General features: G+C 45.5%; 1 protein-coding gene across 2 annotated transcripts in view; it reads right to left on the bottom strand.

Annotated features, from left to right (window-relative positions):
• MKS1 (MKS transition zone complex subunit 1) overlaps positions 1-21526 on the bottom strand; it is a 45304-nt gene extending 23778 nt beyond the window's left edge. The window contains exons 1-8 of one of the 2 annotated variants that reach the window (XR_013223728.1): positions 21351-21506; positions 21160-21278; positions 15048-15112; positions 12344-12499; positions 11722-11819; positions 4001-4129; positions 2769-2873; positions 2379-2487 (exon numbers count right to left, since the gene is read on the bottom strand). Coding sequence is in view for 1 of the 2 variants with exons in the window: in XM_077294516.1 (XP_077150631.1) it covers positions 2379-2487; positions 2769-2873; positions 4001-4129; positions 11722-11819; positions 12344-12499; positions 15048-15112; positions 21160-21278; positions 21351-21427 (858 nt within the window). In the remaining variant the exon portion in view is untranslated. Of the gene's footprint in view, positions 1-2378; positions 2488-2768; positions 2874-4000; positions 4130-11721; positions 11820-12343; positions 12500-15047; positions 15113-21159; positions 21279-21350 lie in introns of both variants that reach the window. The other variant, XM_077294516.1, reaches the window with a different exon arrangement.
• Between the last annotated feature and the right edge of the window lie 2191 nt (positions 21527-23717).

Below are 23717 nucleotides of genomic sequence, written 5' to 3' on the forward strand. Positions count from 1 at the left end.
TAAGGAGGAGACAGGTTGTGGATGGCTTTGTACGTCATGTACGTCATATAATCAGTAAATATTTAGAATTGCGAGTCCTCAGTGGTTGATACCTTTTAATGTCTAACTGTAAAGATGGTAACAAATTGCAAGCTTTCCAGACTCCTCTGGTCTCTTCATCAGGCAAGATGTGGCCTTTCAGGGAAGGTGAGTATATACTGACAGACCCTGTGACACTTAGATTGCACACAGGTGGACGTCCTGTCACTAAGTATGGGACTTACAAAGGAAATTGCTTGCACCAGAAGTTTTTATTAGGATTCATCGCAAAAGGGATGAATACATATGCACATACCAGTTTTTAGTTGATTCCATAAATTTAATTTATGTCTGTATTTTTCTCACTTCACCAACTTAGACTATTTAGTGCTAATGCATCACACACAAATCAGATTACCGTATATACTCGAGTATAAGCCGAGATTTTCAGCCCACTTTTTTGGGCTGAAAGTGACCCTCTCAGCTTATACTCGAGTCAGTGTCGGCGGGTGAGGGGGAGCGGCGGCTGTCACATACTCACCTGCTCCTGGCGCGGTCCCTGCATGTCCGATGGTCTCCGGGCAGCTCTTCCTGTGTTCAGCGGTCACGTGGTACCGCTCATTACAGTCATGAATATGCACGTATATTCATTAATGTAATGAACGGTACGTGACCGCTGAACACAGGAAGATGCCGCCGGCTCCCAGAGACCATCTGACAGTGAGACGCTGCCAGGGACCGCGCCGGAAGCAGGTGAGTATATCAGGGGAGGTGAGCAGTGTGCGATAGTCACCTTCCTTATTCCACCGCTGCGCGCTGCTCTGTCTTCCGTCCTCTGGCTGTGACTGTTCAGGTCAAAGGGCGCGATGACGCGATTAGTGTGCGCGTCGCCCTCTGCCTGAACAGTCAGTGCAGAGGATGGAAGACAGAGCAGCGCGCAGCGATGGAACAAGGAAGGTGACTATCACAAGTGCCGGGGGCCTGAGCGAAGAGAGGTGAGTATGTGATTTTTTTTATTTAGCAACAGCAAATGGGGCAAATGTATGGAGCATCTCATGGGGCCCCTAATGTATGGAGCATCTCATGGGGCCCCTAATGTATGGAGCATCTCATGGGGCCACAATGTATGGAGCATCTCATGGGGCCACAATGTATGGAGCATCTCATGGGGCCACAATGTATGGAGCATCTCATGGGGCCATAATGTGTGGAGCATCTTATGGGGCCATAATGTGTGGAGCATCTTATGGGGCCATAATGTATGGAGCATCTTATGGGGCCATAATGTGTGGAGCATCTTATGGGGCCATAATGTGTGGAGCATCTTATGGGGCCATCAACCTTTATGCAGCATTGTATGGGGCAAATATCTCTATGGAGCATCTTATGGGGCCATTATTAACCTTTGTGTAGCATTATATGGGGTATATTTTAATATGGGGCATCTTATGGGGCCCATCATGAACTGTATGGAGCACTACATGGGGCTCCTGATTCAATATGGATATTCAAAAACACTTAACCTACTGATGTCTCAATTAATTTTACTTTTATTGGTATCTATTTTTATTTTTGACATTTACCGGTAGCTGCTGCATTTCCCACCTTAGGCTTATACTCGAGTCAATAAGTTTTCCCAGTTTTTTGTGGCAAAATTAGGGGGGTCGGCTTATACTCGGGTCGGCTTATACTCGAGTATATACGGTACAAAAAGATTTAAGCACAGGTTGTAAAGTAACAAAATAGGTAAAAAGCCAAGGGAGTGAATACTTTCACTAGTCACTGTATGGAATATAGTGTTTTCAGTTCAGTTTACTTGGTGCTGTGTAGCAGCCATTGTTGCCTTGGTGCTGTGTCTATGGGGTGGTGTGACCCAGAACCCTGAGACTTTGCATAGAGGCATGGGTGGTGTGGGGGATCTGGGTTCACTCCACCTGCCGGCAATGTTGTGGTTGCCGCCATGCAGCACTACGCCTAACAGAGTATGGCCACTCAGGGGTGCTACCTTATCATAGGAGGGGGCTTATACAATGTGATAAAAGTCTAAACTAAAAAGCTTATGTCCAGTCTTGAATATTTTGCTTAACCGAAGATGAATGTATAATATTTGGCTGTGTGATGCAGGTTTTTTTCTCTACAGTGACGGTGTAGAGTGCATGAGTGAGCACTGCTCCATTTGTACTACCACTCCCATCGATCTATAGAGGAGAATGGAGATGGTCACACTTGTGTACTCTCACTCCATTCAGAGGAGTCTCTGACAGCCCTTTTCTCAGCAGTGGGGTGTGGGTCCCAGGCATCAGACACTCACCAATCACAGACTTCTAGTGAATAATTATGGAGGATAACCCTTTACTCACATCTCTATAGAGAATCTCCTCCCGCTCCTGCTCTTCTTGTTGGACTGACTCGGAGACATGCTGCACAGAGTACCTCCATAGTTCCCGCTTGTGAGTCTCCACCTCCAGCCTTAAGACAAATAAAGGGTAGCTAAGAGGTGTGACAGAGGCCCGTACGCTCACATCTATACAATATTAGGACAATCACTTATTCGGGTCACAGAGATAAAAAGGATTTATACAATAAATAAGTAGCCCCTTCCTCGAAAAACCATAAGTCAGTACAAAGAGAATAGAGATGGGGTGCAAACAATGTTGGTCTATTTTCTAATTCTATTTGGTTAAATTACAGTACTCCTGTATAAGTCAGACATTCAGAGGTTTCAGTGTAAGCTCCAGCACTCGGGTTACCTGTATGGCCCTTTAGTTCCAGTGACGTCAGGTTTTAGAGTGATGACTCCATTACTGTCTACACGTATAGTACAAAGAACGTGCTCATTCTCCTTCAATCCTAATCTGTGCAATGAATGCATAGAAGAGATTATGACAGTAAGCAGTTCACATAATTGCAATATGCTGGCAGTTTTTGGCTAAATATATAAAACGTTAATGATCTCAGTAAGCATTCACGCTCAGATTTCCAGCTGACTTACACAAGACTGTTATCCCCTTAATAACGTCCATGTACCTGGCTGCGGGGGCAGCAGCGTGTGGAGAGGGCTCAGCAGCTTAGCTAGGTCCACACACGTCTGACGTTGGCTATGGCTATATCACCTAGCCCGCATCTATGTCTAATAGCAGCGCCGATCACTGCTGTTAACCATTTGATTGCTGCTGTTAAACTCTCACAGTGGTGTTTAAAACGAATACGCTCTACCTCCCCGCAACATCATTGCGGGTCACCAATGGTTTGCCATGGCAGCCAGGTAACTGCTAAAGGCAGCCGTCGCGGGCAAAACAGTCACCCTAATTTGTGTAACCCAGCCCCACCATTGATTGGTTAATATACATTGTACACAGAAAGCTGCCAATCAAGGATGTGGGAGGAGTTATACACAGCTCAGCATTCTGAGCACTGCTAGTTCTGCAGCAGAGAAAACTGTGATTGTATCACAACTGCTGCACCCAGCAAACTAAGTAACAGAAGAGTAGGAAAAAACAAACAAAAAAATAAATTGAAGGCGGAGTGAAAAGGGTTAAAAAAAACCCTGAACAACTCTTTTTACCTCTCCCCACTTCCACGACGAGCGGCGTCCTCACTTCTATAGCCAGCACAGGGAAGTGGGGCAGTGCATGGCAGTGACGTCATGCGCCACCCGCAACAGGCACGATAAGCTGACAGCCTCTGATAGGCCGGCACGTGTACAGCGATTGTGGTGCAGATGAATGGGTTACACATGGCTCAGCATTTTGAGCACTGCTAGATAGGCAGCAGAGAAAACAGTGATACATCACTGGAATCAGGGTCTCTGCCCCTACATCGTGCTCCTCTCAGATGAGGAATTAATCACCTGGTGACAGATTCCCTTTAATAGTCTAGTGAAAGTCCATCGTTAATTTATTCCCTAATTCTACAATATATACTTATAAGATATTCTATATGGTAGTACACAAGTTTACAACTGTACGAGAGGGAAACTCACTTTCCAATTGGTCCTAAATCAGCCATGATGTACATCGTCTGCACAGGTGTATTAATAATGTGATTCATTTTTACAAACTCCTCTGATGGTTTCCATGTGACAAGGCGATTGCGTATTCCAACTCCATCCCTATAAAATAGTGCGGAAATAGTTTAGTTCACAGGTTAAGATTGTAGATAACACACTGGACGAATCCCGACCAAGCGCCCTAAATCTACAGTGCTCGGTCCGGGGCATCATTCCCGCACTGTTGCTAACATACAGTGCAGATTTCCAGCTTCTTTAATCCCGTAAACACTGCTGCAACCAAAGCAAACAAACACTTTGCTTTGCTCTATTATATATACACACAGAGCCCTGCTACATGCACACAGAGCCCTGCTACATGCACACAGAGCCCTGCTACATGCACACAGAGCCCTGCTACATGCACACAGAGCCCTGCTACATGCACAGCCATGCTACATGCACAGCCATGCTACATACACACACAGCCCTGCTACATGCACACAGAGCCCTGCTACATGCACACAGAGCCCTGCTACATGCACACAGAGCCCTGCTACATGCACACAGAGCCCTGCTACATGCACACAGAGCCCTGCTACATGCACACAGAGCCCTGCTACATGCACACAGAGCCCTGCTACATGCACACAGAGCCCTGCTACATGCACACAGAGCCCTGCTACATGCACACAGAGCCCTGCTACATGCACACAGAGCCCTGCTACATGCACACAGAGCCCTGCTACATGCACACAGAGCCCTGCTACATGCACACAGAGCCCTGCTACATGCACACAGAGCCATGCTACATGCACACACGGCCATGCTACATGCACACACGGCCATGCTACATGCACACACGGCCATGCTACATGCACACACGGCCATGCTACATGCACACACGGCCATGCTACATGCACACACGGCCATGCTACATACACACACGGCCCTGCTACATGCACACAGGGCCCTGCTACATGCACACAGAGCCCTGCTACATGCACACAGGGCCCTGCTACATGCACACAGGGCCCTGCTACATGCACACAGGGCCCTGCTACATGCACACAGGGCCCTGCTACATGCACACAGAGCCCTGCTACATGCACACAGAGCCCTGCTACATGCACACAGAGCCCTGCTACATGCACACAGAGCCCTGCTACATGCACACAGAGCCCTGCTACATGCACACAGAGCCCTGCTACATGCACACAGAGCCCTGCTACATGCACACAGAGCCCTGCTACATGCACACAGAGCCCTGCTACATGCACACAGAGCCCTGCTACATGCACACAGAGCCCTGCTACATGCACACAGAGCCCTGCTACATGCACACAGAGCCCTGCTACATGCACACAGAGCCCTGCTACATGCACACAGAGCCCTGCTACATACACAGCCCTGCTACATACACAGCCCTGCTACATACACAGCCATGCTACATACACAGCCATGCTACATACGCACACAGCCCTGCTACATACGCACACAGCCCTGCTACATACGCACACAGCCCTGCTACATACGCACACAGCCCTGCTACATGCGCACAGAGCCCTGCTACATGCGCACAGAGCCCTGCTACATGCGCACAGAGCCCTGCTACATGCGCACAGAGCCCTGCTACATGCGCACAGAGCCCTGCTACATGCGCACAGAGCCCTGCTACATGCGCACAGAGCCCTGCTACATGCGCACAGAGCCCTGCTACATGCGCACAGAGCCCTGCTACATGCGCACAGAGCCCTGCTACATGCGCACAGAGCCCTGCTACATACACACAGAGCCCTGCTACATACACACAGAGCCCTGCTACATACACACAGAGCCCTGCTACATACACACAGAGCCCTGCTACATACACACAGAGCCCTGCTACATACACACAGAGCCCTGCTACATACACACACAGCCCTGCTACATACACACACAGCCCTGCTACATACACACACAGCCCTGCTACATACACACACAGCCCTGCTACATACACACACAGCCCTGCTACATATACACAAACAACCCTGCTGCATAGGCACACAGCCATGTTACATACACACCTGTAGAACTCTGCTAGATACAAGCACAGCTCTGCTACATGCGAGTGTGTAGCATCGCTGCATACATACTGCAGCTCTGCACACAGCTTTGCTATAATAAACACACCCACTGATTTTACTTGAAGTATATCAACTACTATATTTTGAAGTTCCTTCCAGGAATGTGAATATCACATAACCTCGAAGGTCCTTAAACTAATCAGGAGTTAATGTGCAGTTCCTGATAGATTCCTCTTCTGTCCTGCACCGATCAGACTGATCAGAGCAGGGTAAGAAGAGAATATATTGTGCCACTGTACAGTTCTATCAATGATCAGAAAGGACAATGTGCCATCGTTCTCTTCAATCATAAGAAGATGTCTCCAGACTTTAGAAAGAGAACACCACTTACTAGCAAGACTTACCGTCAAAAAAATACGGTAAATAAAAATTTCAACATGAAATACAAAAAACCCTACCGACCCGCACATCGTCATTATGGCCACATCAGTGTTGACCTGGCCCAGAATCGCAGGATCCACCGGTGGGCCCTCCCCTTGCTTCTGTATGTTTGGGCCAGAGACACTTCTACTGATGTCTGAAGCATCATTTAAGACAGTACTGGCAACTACATTGAGTTCTGCAGAAGTGACTTAATAAAACTCCCTGTGCCACTTGTGACGCTAGTCACTACTCACTGACTTGTCATGAGACAGAATAGTTACCGTATATACTCGAGTATAAGCCGACCCGAGTATAAGCCGACCCCCCTAATTTTGCCACAAAAAACTGGGAAAACTTATTGACTCAAGTATAAGCCTAGGGTGGAAAATGCAGCAGGTACCGGTGAATTTCAAAATTAAAAATAGATACTCCATACCGTTCATTATGGCCCCATAGATGCTCCACATAAAGCTGTGCCACATATAATGCTCTGCACCGTTCATTATGGCCCCATAGATACTCCACATAAAGCTGTGCCATATATACAATGCTCTGCACCGTTGCCCCATAGATAGTTGTGTCATATATATAATGCTCTGCACCGTTGCCCCATAGCTGTGCCATATAGTGCTCTGCACCATTGCCCCATAGCTGTGCCATATAGTGCTCTGCACCGTTGCCCCCATAGCTCTGCCATATAGTGCTCTGCACAGTTGCCTCATAGCTGTGCCATATAGTGCTCTGCACCGTTGCCCCATAGCTGTGCCATATAGTGCTCTGCACCGTTGCCCCATAGCTGTGCCATATAGTGCTCTGCACCGTTGCCCCATAGCTGTGCCATATAGTGCTCTGCACTGTTGCCCCATAGCTGTGCCATATAGTGCTCTGCACCGTTGCCCCATAGCTGTGCCATATAGTGCTCTGCACCGTTGCCCCATAGCTGTGCCATATAGTGCTCTGCACCGTTGCCCCATAGCTGTGCCATATAGTGCTCTGCACCGTTGCCCCATAGCTGTGCCATATAGTGCTCTGCACCGTTGCCCCATAGCTGTGCCATATAGTGCTCTGCACCGTTGCCCCATAGCTGTGCCATATAGTGCTCTGCACCGTTGCCCCATAGCTGTGCCATATAGTGCTCTGCACCGTTGCCCCATAGCTGTGCCATATAGTGCTCTGCACCGTTGCCCCATAGCTGTGCCATATAGTGCTCTGCACCGTTGCCCCATAGCTGTGCCATATAGTGCTCTGCACCGTTGCCCCATAGCTCTGCCATATAGTGCTCTGCACCATTGCCCCATAGATGCTCCACATAAATCTGTGCTGCTGCTGCTGCAATAAAAAAAAAAAACAAACACATACTCACCTGTCTTGCTTGCAGCTCCTCGGCGCCATCTTCCCGGCGTCTCTCCGCACTGACTGATCAGGCAGAGGGCGGCGCGCACACTATATGCGTCATCGCGCCCTCTGACCTGCACAGTCAGTGCACAGAGACGCCGGGAAGATGGCGCGGCGCCCGGCGTGTGGAACGAGGACAGGTGCATATGTAATACTTACCTGCTCCCGGCGTCCAGCTCCTTCCCCCTGCCTGTCACACTGTCTTCGGTGCCGCAGCCTCTTTCTCTATCAGCGGTCACCGGCACCGCTTCATTAGAGAAATGAATAGGCGGCTCCGCCCCTATAGGAGGTGGAGCAGCCTATTCATTTCTCTAATGAGCGGTCCCACGTGACCGCTCAGGGGAAGAGGCTGTGGCACCCGGAGACAGTGGGACGTGCAGGGGGGGCGCCAGGAGCCCCGGAAGCAGGTAAGTATATGACAGTGCTCACCCGCCGACCCCACCACTGATCATGACTCGAGTATAAGCCGAGAGGGGCACTTTCAGCCCAAAAATTTGGGCTGAAAATCTCGGCTTATACTCGAGTATATACGGTAAGAGATCTGTTGTCAGTACAAGGAGGGCTCATAATAGACAAAGGTAAAAGACAAAAGCGCAGTCAGGTCGCAGTCCGAGGTCTGAGTATCAGGTAGCAGATCAAGACAAAGGGGTAAGTCAAACAGATGGTAAAAAGTAAATCCAAGGTCGGCAACAGAGATCAGAATACAACTCAGAGCACAGAGCAAGCACACGCTACTTGATCAAAGCTACAATTGGTAATGGTCTGACAATTATCAGAGTGCTAAATAGCCCTGAAATCACCCAGAAAGGATGACCCCTCACAGAGATCCCACAGACCCAGATAGGACAGCTGAGCTGCCATTCACAATGCTCACACCTCTGCCTCAGATTTGGCTGTTGAGCTGTCACTTACAATGCTGACAGCTCAGTAAGCCCTCGATCCCATAGGGCGGCAGAGCTATCATTCACAGCGTCCATAAGACACCGTGAGTGGTGGAATCGTGACACCACCTTAAAGGGAACCTGTCAGCAGGATTGTGCACAGTAATCTACAGACAGTGTCAGGTCGGCGCCGTTATACTGATTAAATGATACCAGGCACGGGCAGCGCCATCTTGGAGGAATTTTTTTCTTCTCCAGCAAGATGGCGCCACCAGCATATGTGCAGTAGCAGCTATCGGATCACAGCTATATACACCGATAGCTGCTTCTGCGGAGGTGTGGCGGGCGCCATTTTCAAATGGATTTTTTTTTTAGCTGAATAACATGAAGAACATGTATTATTGGTGCATGAAACATGCGATTATGCTGCAGAGCACGTGCCACGGCTGGCACCTGCCTGAAGAAGTTTTCTTTCCTTCAGTATGTACATATATTCATTATGTAAACTAGGGGGCAGGTCAGTGAGGGATCAGTGACCTGTCAGCAGTCAGCATTATGAATACCTAATCAGAGCACCACATGAAGACCCCCTAAAGAACTAACAGGCAGGTAGTTGCTAACTACTTCTTGTGCTCATTGCCGATCTCGGCCGGCACAGAGTGGTCACTGACCACTCCTGCCGGCAATTCTGCGGTTTCCACTGACATCACATTGACAGAGCAGCAGGACATGATGGGACATGACTGCCAATGTCATGCTGACTGACAGCTGGCTCCCAACTGCCTAACTGCAGACAATCGGGTATCAATGAGTATGACATCGCAGCAGAGAAGCCACTGCTCAGCTGAGGTAGAACAGCTGAATCGCCAGACAGAGCAGACAGTGATCATGCTGGGTGGAACAGGCAGGTAATTAGCAAATATCCGACTGTTAGTTCTAAGGCCAGAGTTGGGTTACCCTCAGAATTGGACCATTCAATGTGACAGAACCACATCTGGAGTGACTGCTGGCTGCTCTTTTTAGGGTGTGAAAGGACCAATATCCATGGACCTTCCCATCCTGATGGTGTCAGTTTGCTGCTGTCCTTTTCACCTGTGCTGATTATGTAGATTGACAGGAGCCCATGTTCTTTTTGCTTTCTAACAGTCTGTATTTCACTATACTGAGGCCATTTACCGTATTTCTTTCTTCAGAGTATAAGGTAATTTTTGCCTTCTTGAGCCCATGGTTGAGCCAATGGCTCCGAACATTTTTATAACCAGTGAATCCAAAACCAACACCAGAAAACTGATCCTCTCGGAATGGGAAGGTTCTTATATGCTGGATACATTCTAGTCTAAAAATAATGGCTTGTAGCCGTCCCCAGCACAAACTATTACATTGGATCGTCTATTTCTGGGGTTACCCAACTCCTTCCCAATTCCCCTCTGCATTAGGCAGTGAATTGTCAGTTTTTGAGCAATAAAACCCAGCGAGAATAATTCAAAGGTGTCTCTCCGATACATCCATTACTAACACTATACTAAAGATGTGGCTATCTAAGGGTCAGAGGTTGCCCCAAATGCATCTCCTTAATAGAGCGTGCAGCACTCCCAGTCTGCTCTAGAAGGCGGTGATCAGAACTGATGCCTTATGTCCTAGATGTGTTCAGGAAGACGCACGCCTTATTCATAGGGTATGCGATTGTGCGAATATAGTGGAGTACTGGAAAGAAATTTTGATCTTAATCAAAAAAGAATACAACATTCTGTAACAACCAGATCCCAAAATTTGCATTCAGGCCTTCTGGGAGGAGGAACTGATCTGACCTCCCCAATAGTATTGGGCAACTTAAGAACTCTGCATTAATTATATCAAAGATCCACCTACGTTTACGGAATTTATGGAAAAATTTAATCTACTGCTACGTCTGGAAAAAGGATCAAAAAGGAGAGCCCTGCATAAACTGTGTAAAACATGGGAGGACTGGAAAATTCACCAAATCATGAATATTCCTTATAATCCTTACTTGGAGGTGCTGGGTAATATTATTACTTGTGTCGAGCGAGACATGTCTGATTAAGGTCCTTGGAGTGATGCATATAAAATCTGCTTCCATAATGTCCTTTTTCAGGTGAAAACTAAAGAACTTGGGGACGTGGGACTTATTTTCATAATGTTTATTTGCACATGAGCGTACAGATTGCCGTATTCAACTTAAATATGTTGATTAATATAATAAGATACTTGTTAATTGCTATGTGGTCCGGAACAAGGGGGGGAGGGGTTTGGATGGGTGTTGTCTACTTGTTGTTTGTTGAAAAATTGAATAAAAATGTAGCTGATTTTTTTTTTTTTTTTCAAAGCATGGGGATGTATCAATCATGCTTTGGGTTGTGTTGCTGCCAAGGGCACGGGGAACATTTTTCGGGTAGAGGGAAGAATGGATTCAATAAAATTTCAACAAATTCTTGGTGCATACATAACACCATCTGTAAAAAAGCTAAAGTTGAAAAGAGGATGGCTTCTACAAATAGATAATTATTCTAAACACAAAATCCACAACAGACGAACTCAAAAGGCGCAAGCTGAAGGTTTTACAATGGCCCTCACAGTCCCCTGATCTGAATATCATTGAAAATCTGCATCTATACCTCAAAATAGCAGTGCATGCAAAATGACCCAGGAATCTCATAGAACGGGAATTATCTTGTAACAGGCAAATTTAATTTATAACACATCCAACTGGGAAACTTATAATTTCAAGATCTTTTGATTAAAAAATATACTTTGTTTGTGGGACTACTCCTTCAGAAATTATTATTTTTTATTTCCTATTAAAATGTCCAACAAGCTGGGAGAAAACTGGAGACTCTTCTTGACAAGAGACATTTGACAAGTCTGCTTAGTAAAACTTGCACTTTCCTCCACTTTTTCCCCCTCTAATAAAGTTACTGTAACTGTCACTTACATTGATCTTTTGTCTTGCCGTCGTCTCCTGACATTTGCCATACGATCAGCCAAGAACGTGGGCGCTTCTTGTTCAGAGGTGGTCACTGACTGACAATGCTGAGCAAAGGAAGAACGAGGGCCATCAGTACAACCAATAGATCAAATAAAGCACAGAACACCCAAGATATATCCTAAATCCAAAAATGATTACATGAATTGCTTTAGGACTGGCACTTCGAAGTGTCGCATACAAGTTTATGAATGCTTTGCGAGTTCAACCATTCACCCGATCCAAAGATGTAGTCCATGCAGGAAATTTCAATTTTAGATAGGGTAAATCAATGCAAAAAGCATTTTTTATTTTCAATTGAAGAGGGTTGCCCCATCTGGACAAACCTCTCTCTAATTGATGACATGTTGGTTGATGTCGCATGTTGGGCATATACAACCCCAGCTGTTATCACCAAAAGAAAATGCAGGGAAAAATGCACAATGCTCAATCAAACATGTAATACAACGATCTTACATGTTAACATCCAAGCAACCAAAACGCTCTTTCCCCCCAAAAAGCAAGGATTGTTTGTAGGAATTGCGTTACGTACTAATACCGTTCCCAAAAATGCCATTTGGTTGACACTTACCTCCTCTAGGTTGGTGTATCGATCGTAATCTGTGTAAGTAAAGATACGGGTATTCTTCCGTCCTCCTCTCCGCTCTGAAGATAAAATGTCCTGATGATACTGCCGATCCAGGGGTGTGCAACAAGCAGAATCATTCTTATACAGCTCATATTCAAACTGGATGAATTAGAAGACAAAAGGCATCTAAGAATAATGATCTGGACAAGAAATGGAAATTCTATACAGTAATAACATCGTTTATATTTTCCCCTTAACTTCTCCAGTATATTACACAACTGTTACCATACAGCCAAGGGCTAAATAAGTATATATTCGGCCCCCAAAGTACACTAAGGAATGGACCCCCCAATGGCTCTTGGTTTTGCAAACTGAACCACTGCCATATAATACATTTTCTTTCCAAGGATATGTGGACACGTTGCATTTGCTGCAGTGAAAAAAAAAAGCAGCATTTTACAGCACCAGCAAAGTGAATGAGGGTCCTGAAATCTAATGCTCATGTAGCTTAGCTTTTCCTTGCAGATTTGAAGCAGTGTCATATCTGCAGCATGTCAATTCTTAAGATGTTTTTCACCCATTGTAAAGACTGGGAAAAAACATGCATCAAGAACATGCGTATCTTATGCAGCATTTTTACTGCCAAGAGACACACACGTTTTTGGTGCAGAAGCGTCTGTAGAAAATACTTAACGTGTGCACATACCCTAAGGGGCTTTCACATTGCTGACGTTTTGGATACATTGCAACTATGGGTTTCTTATGTTGTATCTCATGTAGATAACCTTGATAAAGGCTTGATTGGACGAAATGCTGATATTTTTTATGACTTCACTGGTCAAACCCATGCCAATAGGCTGAAAACAAGACAAGGTGCATGTGCTTAAACAGTCCAATATGGGAGAATATCAGAGCCTTGCGAAAGTATTCGGCTCCCTGGAACTTTTCAATCTTTTCCCACATATCATGCTTCAAACATAAAGATACCAAATGAAAATTTTTGGTGAAGAATCAACAGCAAGTGGAACACAATTGTGAAGTTGAACGAAATTTATTGGTTATTTTAAATTTTTGTGGAAATTCAAAAACTGAAAATTGGGGCGTGCAATATTATTCGGCCCCTTTACTTTCAGTGCAGCAAACTCACTCCAGAAGTTCATTGTGGATCCCTGAATGATCCAATGTTGCCCTAAATGCCTAATGATGATAAATACAATCCACCTGTGTGTAATCAAGTCTCCGTATAAATGCTCCTGCTCTGTGATAGTCTCAGGGTTCAGTTTGAAGCACAGAGAGCATCATGAAGACCAAGGAACACAACAGGCAGGTCCGTGATACTGTTGTGGAGAAGTTTAAAGCCGGATTTGGATACAAAATGATTTCCAAAACATTAAACAACCCAAGGAACACTGTGCAAGCGATCATATTGAAATGGAAGGAGTATCATACCACTGCAAATCTAACAAGACCCGGCCGTCCTTCTAAACTTTCATCTCAAACAAGGAGAAGACTGATCAGAGATGCAGCCAAGAGGCCCATGATCACTCTGGATGAACCGCAGAGATCTACAGCTGAGGTGGGACAGTCTGTCCATAGGACAACAATCAGTCGTACACTGCACAAATCTGGCCTTTATGGAAGAGTGGCAAGAAGAAAGCCATTTCTCAAAGATATCCATAAAAAGTGTCGCTTAAAGTTTGCAACAAGCCACCTGGGAGACACACCAAACGTGGAAGAAGGTGCTCTGGTCAGATGAAACCAAAATCGAACTTTTTGGCAACAATGCCAAGCGATATGTTTGGCGTAAAGGCAACACAGCTCATCACCCTGAACACACCATCCCCACTGTCAAACATGGTGGCGGCAGCATCATGGTTTGGGCCTGCTTTTCTTCAGCAGGGACAGGGAAGATGGTTAAAATTGATGGGAAGATGGATGGAGCCAAATACAGGACCATTTTTGAAGAAAACCTGTTGGAGTCTGCAAAAGACCTGAGACTGGGACGGAGATTTGTCTTCCAACAAGACAATGATCCCAAACATAAAGCAAAATCTACAATGGAATGGTTCACAAATAAACATATCCAGGTGTTAGAATGGCCAAGTCAAAGTCCAGACCTCAATCCAATCGAGAATCTGTGGAAAGAGGTGAAAACTGCTGTTCACAAACGATCTCCATCAAACCTCACTGAGCTCGAGCTGTTTGCCAAGGAAGAATGGGCAAAAATTTCAGTCTCTCGATGTACAAAACTGATAGAGACATACCCCAAGCGACTTGCAGCTGTAATCGCAGCAAAAGGTGGAGCAACAAAGTATTAAGTTAAAGCGGCCGAATAATATTGCACGCCCCACTTTTCAGTTTTTGAATTTCCACAAAAATTTAAAATAACCAATAAATTCTATTCAACTTCACAATTGTGTTCCACTTGTTGTTGATTCTTCACCAAAAATTTACATTTGGTATCTTTATGTTTGAAGCATGATATGTGGGAAAAGGTTGAAAAGTTCCAGGGGGCCGAATACTTTCATAAGGCACTGTAGTTACTCTGCCAGTATAGGGGTGATGACTGCTAGATAGACAGGTCAGGCACAGACTATTGGTCTGCTGCTACCTGATGACTGACCCCATATCTTACTAGGTATGTCTGTACAAAGACAAAATAGTCCTCAAATACGGCTGAAGAAGCAGACACTAAGAAATAAAGTACCGCACTAAAAAGCTTCTCCTGCCAGGATATCACAACTTCTTCATCATCACCAGCTCGGTACCCACCTATATTTTCAATTTAAGGAAGAAAGAAAGAGAATGTGAAATACTTAATCAGAACACTCAGAATAGCATAAAATGGATGCTCATAACACTAAAGAGGTTGTCAGGCCTTAGGCTACAAGTCTGCAATCACTCTATGGCAGGATTCTGGGATGACAGTGCGGGGAGTGGGCAGTCATGTGATATTCATACTCCCAGCCACATTCCAACTAGACTTGGCCAGCTGCGCTCAATACACTTGCACTGAGTGAGGCCACGAGCATCTAGTCGGCATGTGTCCGCATGTATGAAAATCACATACTTGCAGTCACGCACCTGCCGCTCCCGACACTGGAAAATCCTCACAGCATCATATAGAATGACTGAGGCGGGACAACCTCTTTTATGCAATAAGGGCAATTTTTATTATAAGGCAGGGTATGCATGTGCGCATGTTCCCCTTTTCTTGCACAGTTGACATCATCATACTAACCATCACATTTCCTAGACTACAAAACACACCTGACACACACTGTGGGCAGAATTATTAGGCAACTTGTATTCTTCAGGCAAAATCGTCAAAAAACGAGATTTAACAGAGTCTGAAAAGTCAAATAAAGGTTAATCCCTACCGAGGGATGCAGCACTCTTAAAATCGCTAAGGTATTGTGGTGCGATCACTGAACCATCAAAAGTTTTGTTGAAAATAGTCAACAGGGTTGCAAAAAAAAAGTGTTGAGAAAAAAGAAGCTCATTAACTGACAAAGATTTGAGAAGAAGAATCAAATGTGGAGCGACCAGGAACCCATTACCCTCCAGTGCTGCCATATTCCAGAACTGCAGCCTCCCTGGAAACATCACTACTAAACCGAAAAATGCCCTCCTGGCCAGCAGAGGGCTAACCTCTATGCCATAATGCATAAACCTATAAATAATGTGCTAAGTTGCAAGATGGTAAGGACGCTAATGAATAACAAAAGAGCAACCAAGCAGAAAGAGGTACCAAAACTAGAATAAATTTTATTTAAGTGTCAAATACACAAAAGAGCAATAATTATACATGGACAAAAACAGTGAGGGGAAAAGAAAACATGCCAATGAATGCCAGCAGCCAACAAGATGTAGGAGAGTGGCTGGGGAAGGACAAAACAAGTCCAGATGATCTGAACACACCACTGCCGGAAAAACGCCCAAAGGAAAAGACAATTTAAAATAACCAATAATGCTAAGCATAAATACTGAATCTGCACACTGTAAGAAGCATCTCCTAAACAAATAAAGTGAGTGCTGAGAATAGCGAATGGATCCGAGGAGCAGCTCTAGCAGGTAAAATACCATCAGAACCTGTGCAGATTCACCTGTGCCTGACGAAGCCTGCTCGGCGAAACGTGCGTCGAGGCCCTCTCCTGCCCACACCACGCCGGAATCCGGTGCCCGCCATGTCGCAAGGTAATATTTTGGCTATTTGCCCAGTATATATATTTTACGCCTAGGACTGGTGGTTTGGCGCTGAATATAATTGCTTGCCCTACCTTGAATCTGCACAGGTTCTGATGGTATTTTACCTGCTAGAGCTGCTCCTCGGATCCATTCGCTATTCTCAGCACTCACTTTATTTGTTTAGGAGATGCTTCTTACAGTGTGCAGATTCAGTATTTATGCTTAGCATTATTGGTTATTTTAAATTGTCTTTTCCTTTGGGCGTTTTTCCGGCAGTGGTGTGTTCAGATCATCTGGACTTGTTTTGTCCTTCCCCAGCCACTCTCCTACATCTTGTTGGCTGCTGGCATTCATTGGCATGTTTTCTTTTCCCCTCACTGTTTTTGTCCATGTATAATTATTGCTCTTTTGTGTATTTGACACTTAAATAAAATTTATTCTAGTTTTGGTACCTCTTTCTGCTTGGTTGCTCTTTTGTTATTCATTAGCGTCCTTACCATCTTGCAACTTAGCACATTATATCCCTGGAAACATCACGACTGGGCCAAGATATACGTGAAGATAGATTTATCAAAGGTTTTATGGACTGATGAGATGAGAGTGACTCTTGACGGACCAGATGGATGGGCCCGTGGCTGGATCGGTAACAGACACAGACCTTCCCTTCCACTCAGACGCCAGGAAGGTGGAGGTGGGGCACTGCTATGGGCTGGCATTATGAAAAATTAACTAGCTGGACTTTTTCAGGTTGAAGATGGACTCAAAATCTACTCCCAAATATAGCGCCCATTCTTAGAAGACACTTTCTTCAAGCATCAGTACAGGAAAAACTCTGCAACTTTCAAGAAGACAATCTCTAAATTATGCCAGATGCATTTAGCTGAAAAATTCCATCACATAATACCAGAAAAAGGAGTCATGACTCAACAAAACTTAAACTTTTATTTCATTAAATTAAAACACAATTATTGAGGTTCTCACACTTATCACTGATGAAACAGTAATAACAGGGGATGGACAGTTATTTTGTATAATTGAACTTATTTCTCAGGACAATAACTGAATCAGTCATGCAGAAAATAACATGATATTAAGTGGTTGCTTCTAATAAAGTCTACAACCACATAGTAGGGGCAGGTCTGTGTATATACATTATAAAGTTATACTGCCCATCAAGAAGACCATGATTTGTATGGAGGACAATGCCCCACCACATGCATCAAAGTCTCCACTGTTTGGCTGTCAGTAAAGGTCTCAAAGGTTTATTTTCATTTATTTTACTCACTTATGTAGCGCCATTAATTCCGCAGCGCTTTACAGACATTATCATCGCTGTTCCCATTGAGACTCACAATGTAGATTTCCTTTCAGTATGTCTTTTGAATGTGGGAGGAAACCAGAATAACCAGAGGAAACCCACGCAAAACACAAGGAGAACATAGAAACTCCTTGCAGATGATGTCCTTGGTGGGGTTTGAACTCAGGATTCCATGGCTGCAAAGCAACAGTGCTAATCACTGAGCCACCGTGCTGCCAAGATCAAAGAATAATGACATGGCCCCCTCTTCTCCTGACCTAAACCCTATTGAGAACTTGTGGACCCTTCTTAAAACAGGAGATTTACATTGAGTAGTGTCTGGGAAGCGGTGGTTGGTGCTTCCCTAAAACTTGATAGTCAACAGATTAAGAAACGGACAGACTCCATGGATGGAAGGTGTATGACTTAAGGTACCGTCACATTAAGCGACGCTGCAGCGATATCGACAACGATGCCGATCGCTGCAGCGTCGCTGTGTGGTCGCTGGAGAGCTGTCACACAGACCGCTCTCCAGCGACTAACGATGCCGAAGTCCCCGGGTAACCAGGGAAAACATTGGGTTGCTAAGCGCAGGGCCGCGCTTAGTAACCCAATGTTTACCCTGGTTACCAGTGTAAATGTAAAAAAAACCAAACACTACATACTTACATTGCCGTGTCTGTCGCGTCCCTCGCCTTCAGCTTCCCTGCACTGTGTAAGCGCCGGCCCTAAGCACAGCGGTGACGTCACCGCTGTGCTTTGCTTTACGGCCGGCACTGACACATTCAGTGCAGGAAGCTCTGAGCAGCAGCGCGGACGCCGGGGGATGTGACAGACATCAGAAGGTGAGTATGTAGTGTTTTTTTTTTTACTTTTACAATGGTAACCAGGGTAAATATCAGGTTACTAAGCGCGGCCCTGCGCTTAGTAACCCGATATTTACCCTGGTTACCATTGTAAAACATTGCTGGCATCGTTGCTTTGGCTGTCAAACACGACGATACACACCGATCTGACGACCAAATAAAGTTCTGAACTTTAATCAACGACCAGCGATATCACAGCAGGATCCTGATCGCTGCTGCGTGTCAAACACAACGATATCGCTATCCAGGACGCTGCAACGTCACGGATCGCTGTCGTTCTCGTTGCAAAGTCGTTTAGTGTGAAGGTGCCTTTATTGAAAAGAAGAAGGGCTACCGTCACACAGTGACTAGGGACTGTGGGCGCTTACCTCATTCCTCGAACTAGGTGGCGCCTATGTCTATCCCTGTCCCTGGATTACCCCAGATGGTAAAGATGCCAGGGTAAAGTACTTTGCTCTGATACTACCTTAGCTCTTTTTATGTTCTCTCCCCCACCCAGGGAGGTGTGAGGCTGAAGTGTATAGGATTATACTAACCAGACAGACAAGGGAAGACAGACAAGGATAAAAAGAAAACTACAATCATACAAATACACTCACAAAACAACAGAGTAGAACACCGGGGAGAGACTGGTAGGAGAAAACAAATAGGTGAGGATAAGGCTAAGCACTCAACATCTCCACGCAGCAATCTCCAGAACAACTCTCCAAACACAAACTGCTCCTCCAACACCAAACCAGGCAGAATGAATTATCACTGGCACGGTCAGAAACAAGGAGGAGGGTTCTTAAACCTGCTGGGAGTAGCAAACTCAGAACAGCTGATAAAACCCAAGACAGAGAACTCCGGGAGTCCAACTAAGCAGTTTCACCTTTCCAGCGTCAGAGAAAAGAAAGCCAGAACTGCTAATAGGATGGTGACGCCGTTCTAACTACCGCAGGTGTATGTGTCACCAGACGCTGCGATCGGCTGACTCCACTCTGTCCCGTATCCACCTGACAGCTATATTGGTCACTGATTTTTTTTTTTTCAAATGTAAGAAATTTCTTTTTGTACATTTGAGTTGTTCGGTTATTATACTCAGTGTAACAGATGAAAATAAACAATTGAGACAGGAACATATATTTTTTCAATTAGTTGCATAATAATTCTGCACACTAATAGTTATTCAATAATTAATAACAAAGACGAAACCTCACTATTACTTTCTTAAATATTCAGGTTTACTAATAATCATAAAATTAATCATCAAAAGTACAAATTAACTAATAAAGGCGCCAACAACAGTGCATCATGTGTGCCAGGTCTAGACAACAGAAAAGAGGAAAAATATATGACACTAAATCAAAAAATTTCATACATCAGCTGCTTACTGTGTCTGTGCTAAACAGTCTGAGAAGTGCTATATACAGTGCTTACTGGTACCAACGACCGTTCCCTATACATTACTGGTACCAGTGCCCGTTCCCTATACATTACTGGCACCAGTGACCCTTCCCTATCCATTACTGGCACCGGCGACCCTTCCCAATACATTACTGGTACCAGTGCCCCTTCCCTATACATTACTGGTACCAGTGACCCTTCCCTATACATTACTGGTACCAGTGACCCTTCCCTATACATTACTGGTACCAGTGACCCTTCCCTATACATTACTGGTACCAGTGACCCTTCCCTATACATTACTGGTACCAGTGACCCTTCCCTGTACATTACTGGTACCAGTGACCCTTCCCTATACATTACTGGTACCAGTGACCCTTCCCTATACATTACTGGTACCAGTGACCCTTCCCTATACATTACTGGTACCAGTGACCCTTCCCTATACATTACTGGTACCAGTGACCCTTCCCTATACATTACTGGTACCAGTGACCCTTCCCTATACATTACTGGTACCAGTGCCCCTTCCCTATACAATACTGGTACCAGTGACCCTTCCCTATACATTACTGGTACCAGTGACCCTTCCCTATACATTACTGGTACCAGTGACCCTTCCCTATACATTACTGGTACCAGTGCCCCTTCCCTATACAATACTGGTACCAGTGACCCTTCCCTATACATTACTGGTACCAGTGACCCTTCCCTATACATTACTGGTACCAGTGCCCCTTCCCTATACAATACTGGTACCAGTGACCCTTCCCTATACATTACTGGTACCAGTGACCCTTCCCTATACATTACTGGTACCAGTGACCCTTCCCTATACATTACTGGTACCAGTGACCCTTCCCTATACATTACTGGTACCAGTGACCCTTCCCTATACATTATTAGCACCAGTGACCCTTCCCTATACATTACTGGTACCAGTGACCCTTCCCTATACATTACTGGTACCAGTGACCCTTCCCTATACATTATTAGCACCAGTGACCCTTCCCTATACATTACTGGTACCAGTGACCATTCCCTATACATTACTGGTATTGGTGGCTTTTACCTATACTTACCGGTGCCGGTGTTGGAGCTCAGGGTCCGCAGCGCGATGTCCCCTCGGCCTCCTTCCTGCTGCTGCTCCTGTACCCGCTGCACCAGGGCACTGACCGGAGACGCCCGCTGCAGCTTTACCCTGCAGACACACACATGTCACCGGCCGCTCACTGATAACTACGGCCACCATGAGGCGTCACCGCTCTCTTACCGGATCTTCAGGTTCTTGATGGGGTCCCGTGACCTGTACACCGCCTCCCCGGGGTCCTGGGTCCATTCTTCCGCCATCACGGACCTGCGCGTCCTCGTCTCCCAGGTAACCGTTACGTGCGCGTTCACCGGTCCTGCCGTCCTAGCGTCACCACGTCCTGAACGTATGGGATAATCTGTCACGACTGCTTTGTTAAGTGTAAACAAATGCGCCCTCTGCGGGTGGAGATCCGAATAACAGTGAAAATAGGACAGTACTGACAGCGTCGTCCGGGAGTGATGGGAGACTGTTATCAGGGAGCACCGAACACCGAGCACTGGACACCGAGCACCCTACAGCGCCCGCATCACTGTCCTTGTCCTCCTGCATGAGGGTGCAACCGCCCCCCCACTGATAAGAGCATGTCTCACCTATCCCTATAGATGCCATAAGAGCATGTCTCACCTATCCCTATAGATGCCATAAGAGCATGTCTCACCTATCCCTATAGATGCCATAAGAGCATGTCTCACCTATCTCTATAGATGCCATAAGAGCATGTCTCACCTATCTCTATAGATGCCATAAGAGCATGTCTCACCTATCTCTATAGATGCCATAAGAGCATGTCTCACCTATCTCTATAGATGCCATAAGAGCATGTCTCACCTATCCCTATAGATGCCATAAGAGCATGTCTCACCTATCCCTATAGATGCCATAAGAGCATGTCTCACCTATCTCTATAGATGCCATAAGAGCATGTCTCACCTATCTATAGATGCCATAAGAGCATGTCTCACCTATCTCTATAGATGCCATAAGAGCATGTCTCACCTATCCCTATAGATGCCATAAGAGCATGTCTCACCTATCCCTATAGATGCCATAAGAGCATGTCTCACCTATCCCTATAGATGCCATAAGAGCATGTCTCACCTATCCCTATAGATGCCATAAGAGCATGTCTCACCTATCCCTATAGATGCCATAAGAGCATGTCTCACCTATCCCTATAGATGCCATAAGAGCATGTCTCACCTATCTCTATAGATGCCATAAGAGCATGTCTCACCTATCTATAGATGCCATAAGAGCATGTCTCACCTATCTCTATAGATGCCATAAGAGCATGTCTCACCTATCCCTATAGATGCCATAAGAGCATGTCTCACCTATCCCTATAGATGCCATAAGAGCATGTCTCACCTATCTCTATAGATGCCATAAGAGCATGTCTCACCTATCCCTATAGATGCCATAAGAGCATGTCTCACCTATCCCTATAGATGCCATAAGAGCATGTCTCACCTATCCCTATAGATGCCATAAGAGCATGTCTCACCTATCCCTATAGATGCCATAAGAGCATGTCTCACCTATCTCTATAGATGCCATAAGAGCATGTCTCACCTATCCCTATAGATGCCATAAGAGCATGTCTCACCTATCCCTATAGATGCCATAAGAGCATGTCTCACCTATCCCTATAGATGCCATAAGAGCATGTCTCACCTATCTCTATAGATGCCATAAGAGCATGTCTCACCTATCTCTATAGATGCCATAAGAGCATGTCTCACCTATCTCTATAGATGCCATAAGAGCATGTCTCACCTATCTCTATAGATGCCATAAGAGCATGTCTCACCTATCCCTATAGATGCCATAAGAGCATGTCTCACCTATCCCTATAGATGCCATAAGAGCATGTCTCACCTATCTCTATAGATGCCATAAGAGCATGTCTCACCTATCTCTATAGATGCCATAAGAGCATGTCTCACCTATCCCTATAGATGCCATAAGAGCATGTCTCACCTATCTCTATAGATGCCATAAGAGCATGTCTCACCTATCTCTATAGATGCCATAAGAGCATGTCTCACCTATCTCTATAGATGCCATAAGAGCATGTCTCACCTATCCCTATAGATGCCATAAGAGCATGTCTCACCTATCCCTATAGGTGTCAGGTGCCCTGTAAATACCAGGGACATTATTGCATTGGGCAAGACATGAACGTGAAGGTGGATAAAGGGGCTGTCGGGGTTTTATTTCTCTGTTTAAATGGTCATATGGCAGAAGAAAAAGTGACCTGCCCTCAGTGATTGGTAGCAGCTGTCTCGGACTGTGATTGGTGGCAGCTGGTATAGACCTGCAGGGCAGTGAGATGGCAGTGCCTGTGGAAAGGCAAGCATTGTGCCCCTAATCCAGTAATACTGCTCCCTTTAGAAAGTATTAGTGCCCCTCTAAAAGTAATAGTGCCAGCGTCCGTAATATCTACTCACCGATCCCTGCTCCCCAGCACAGATGCCGCAGTGACGTCTGGTAGGCCGCAGGCGTACAGCAATCTGCTCCACCACAGGACCCAACTGTACCAAATAG

The sequence above is a fragment of the Ranitomeya variabilis genome, chromosome 3, assembly GCF_051348905.1.
Source record: "Ranitomeya variabilis isolate aRanVar5 chromosome 3, aRanVar5.hap1, whole genome shotgun sequence".
In the NCBI taxonomy this organism is placed as follows: domain Eukaryota; kingdom Metazoa; phylum Chordata; class Amphibia; order Anura; family Dendrobatidae; genus Ranitomeya; species Ranitomeya variabilis.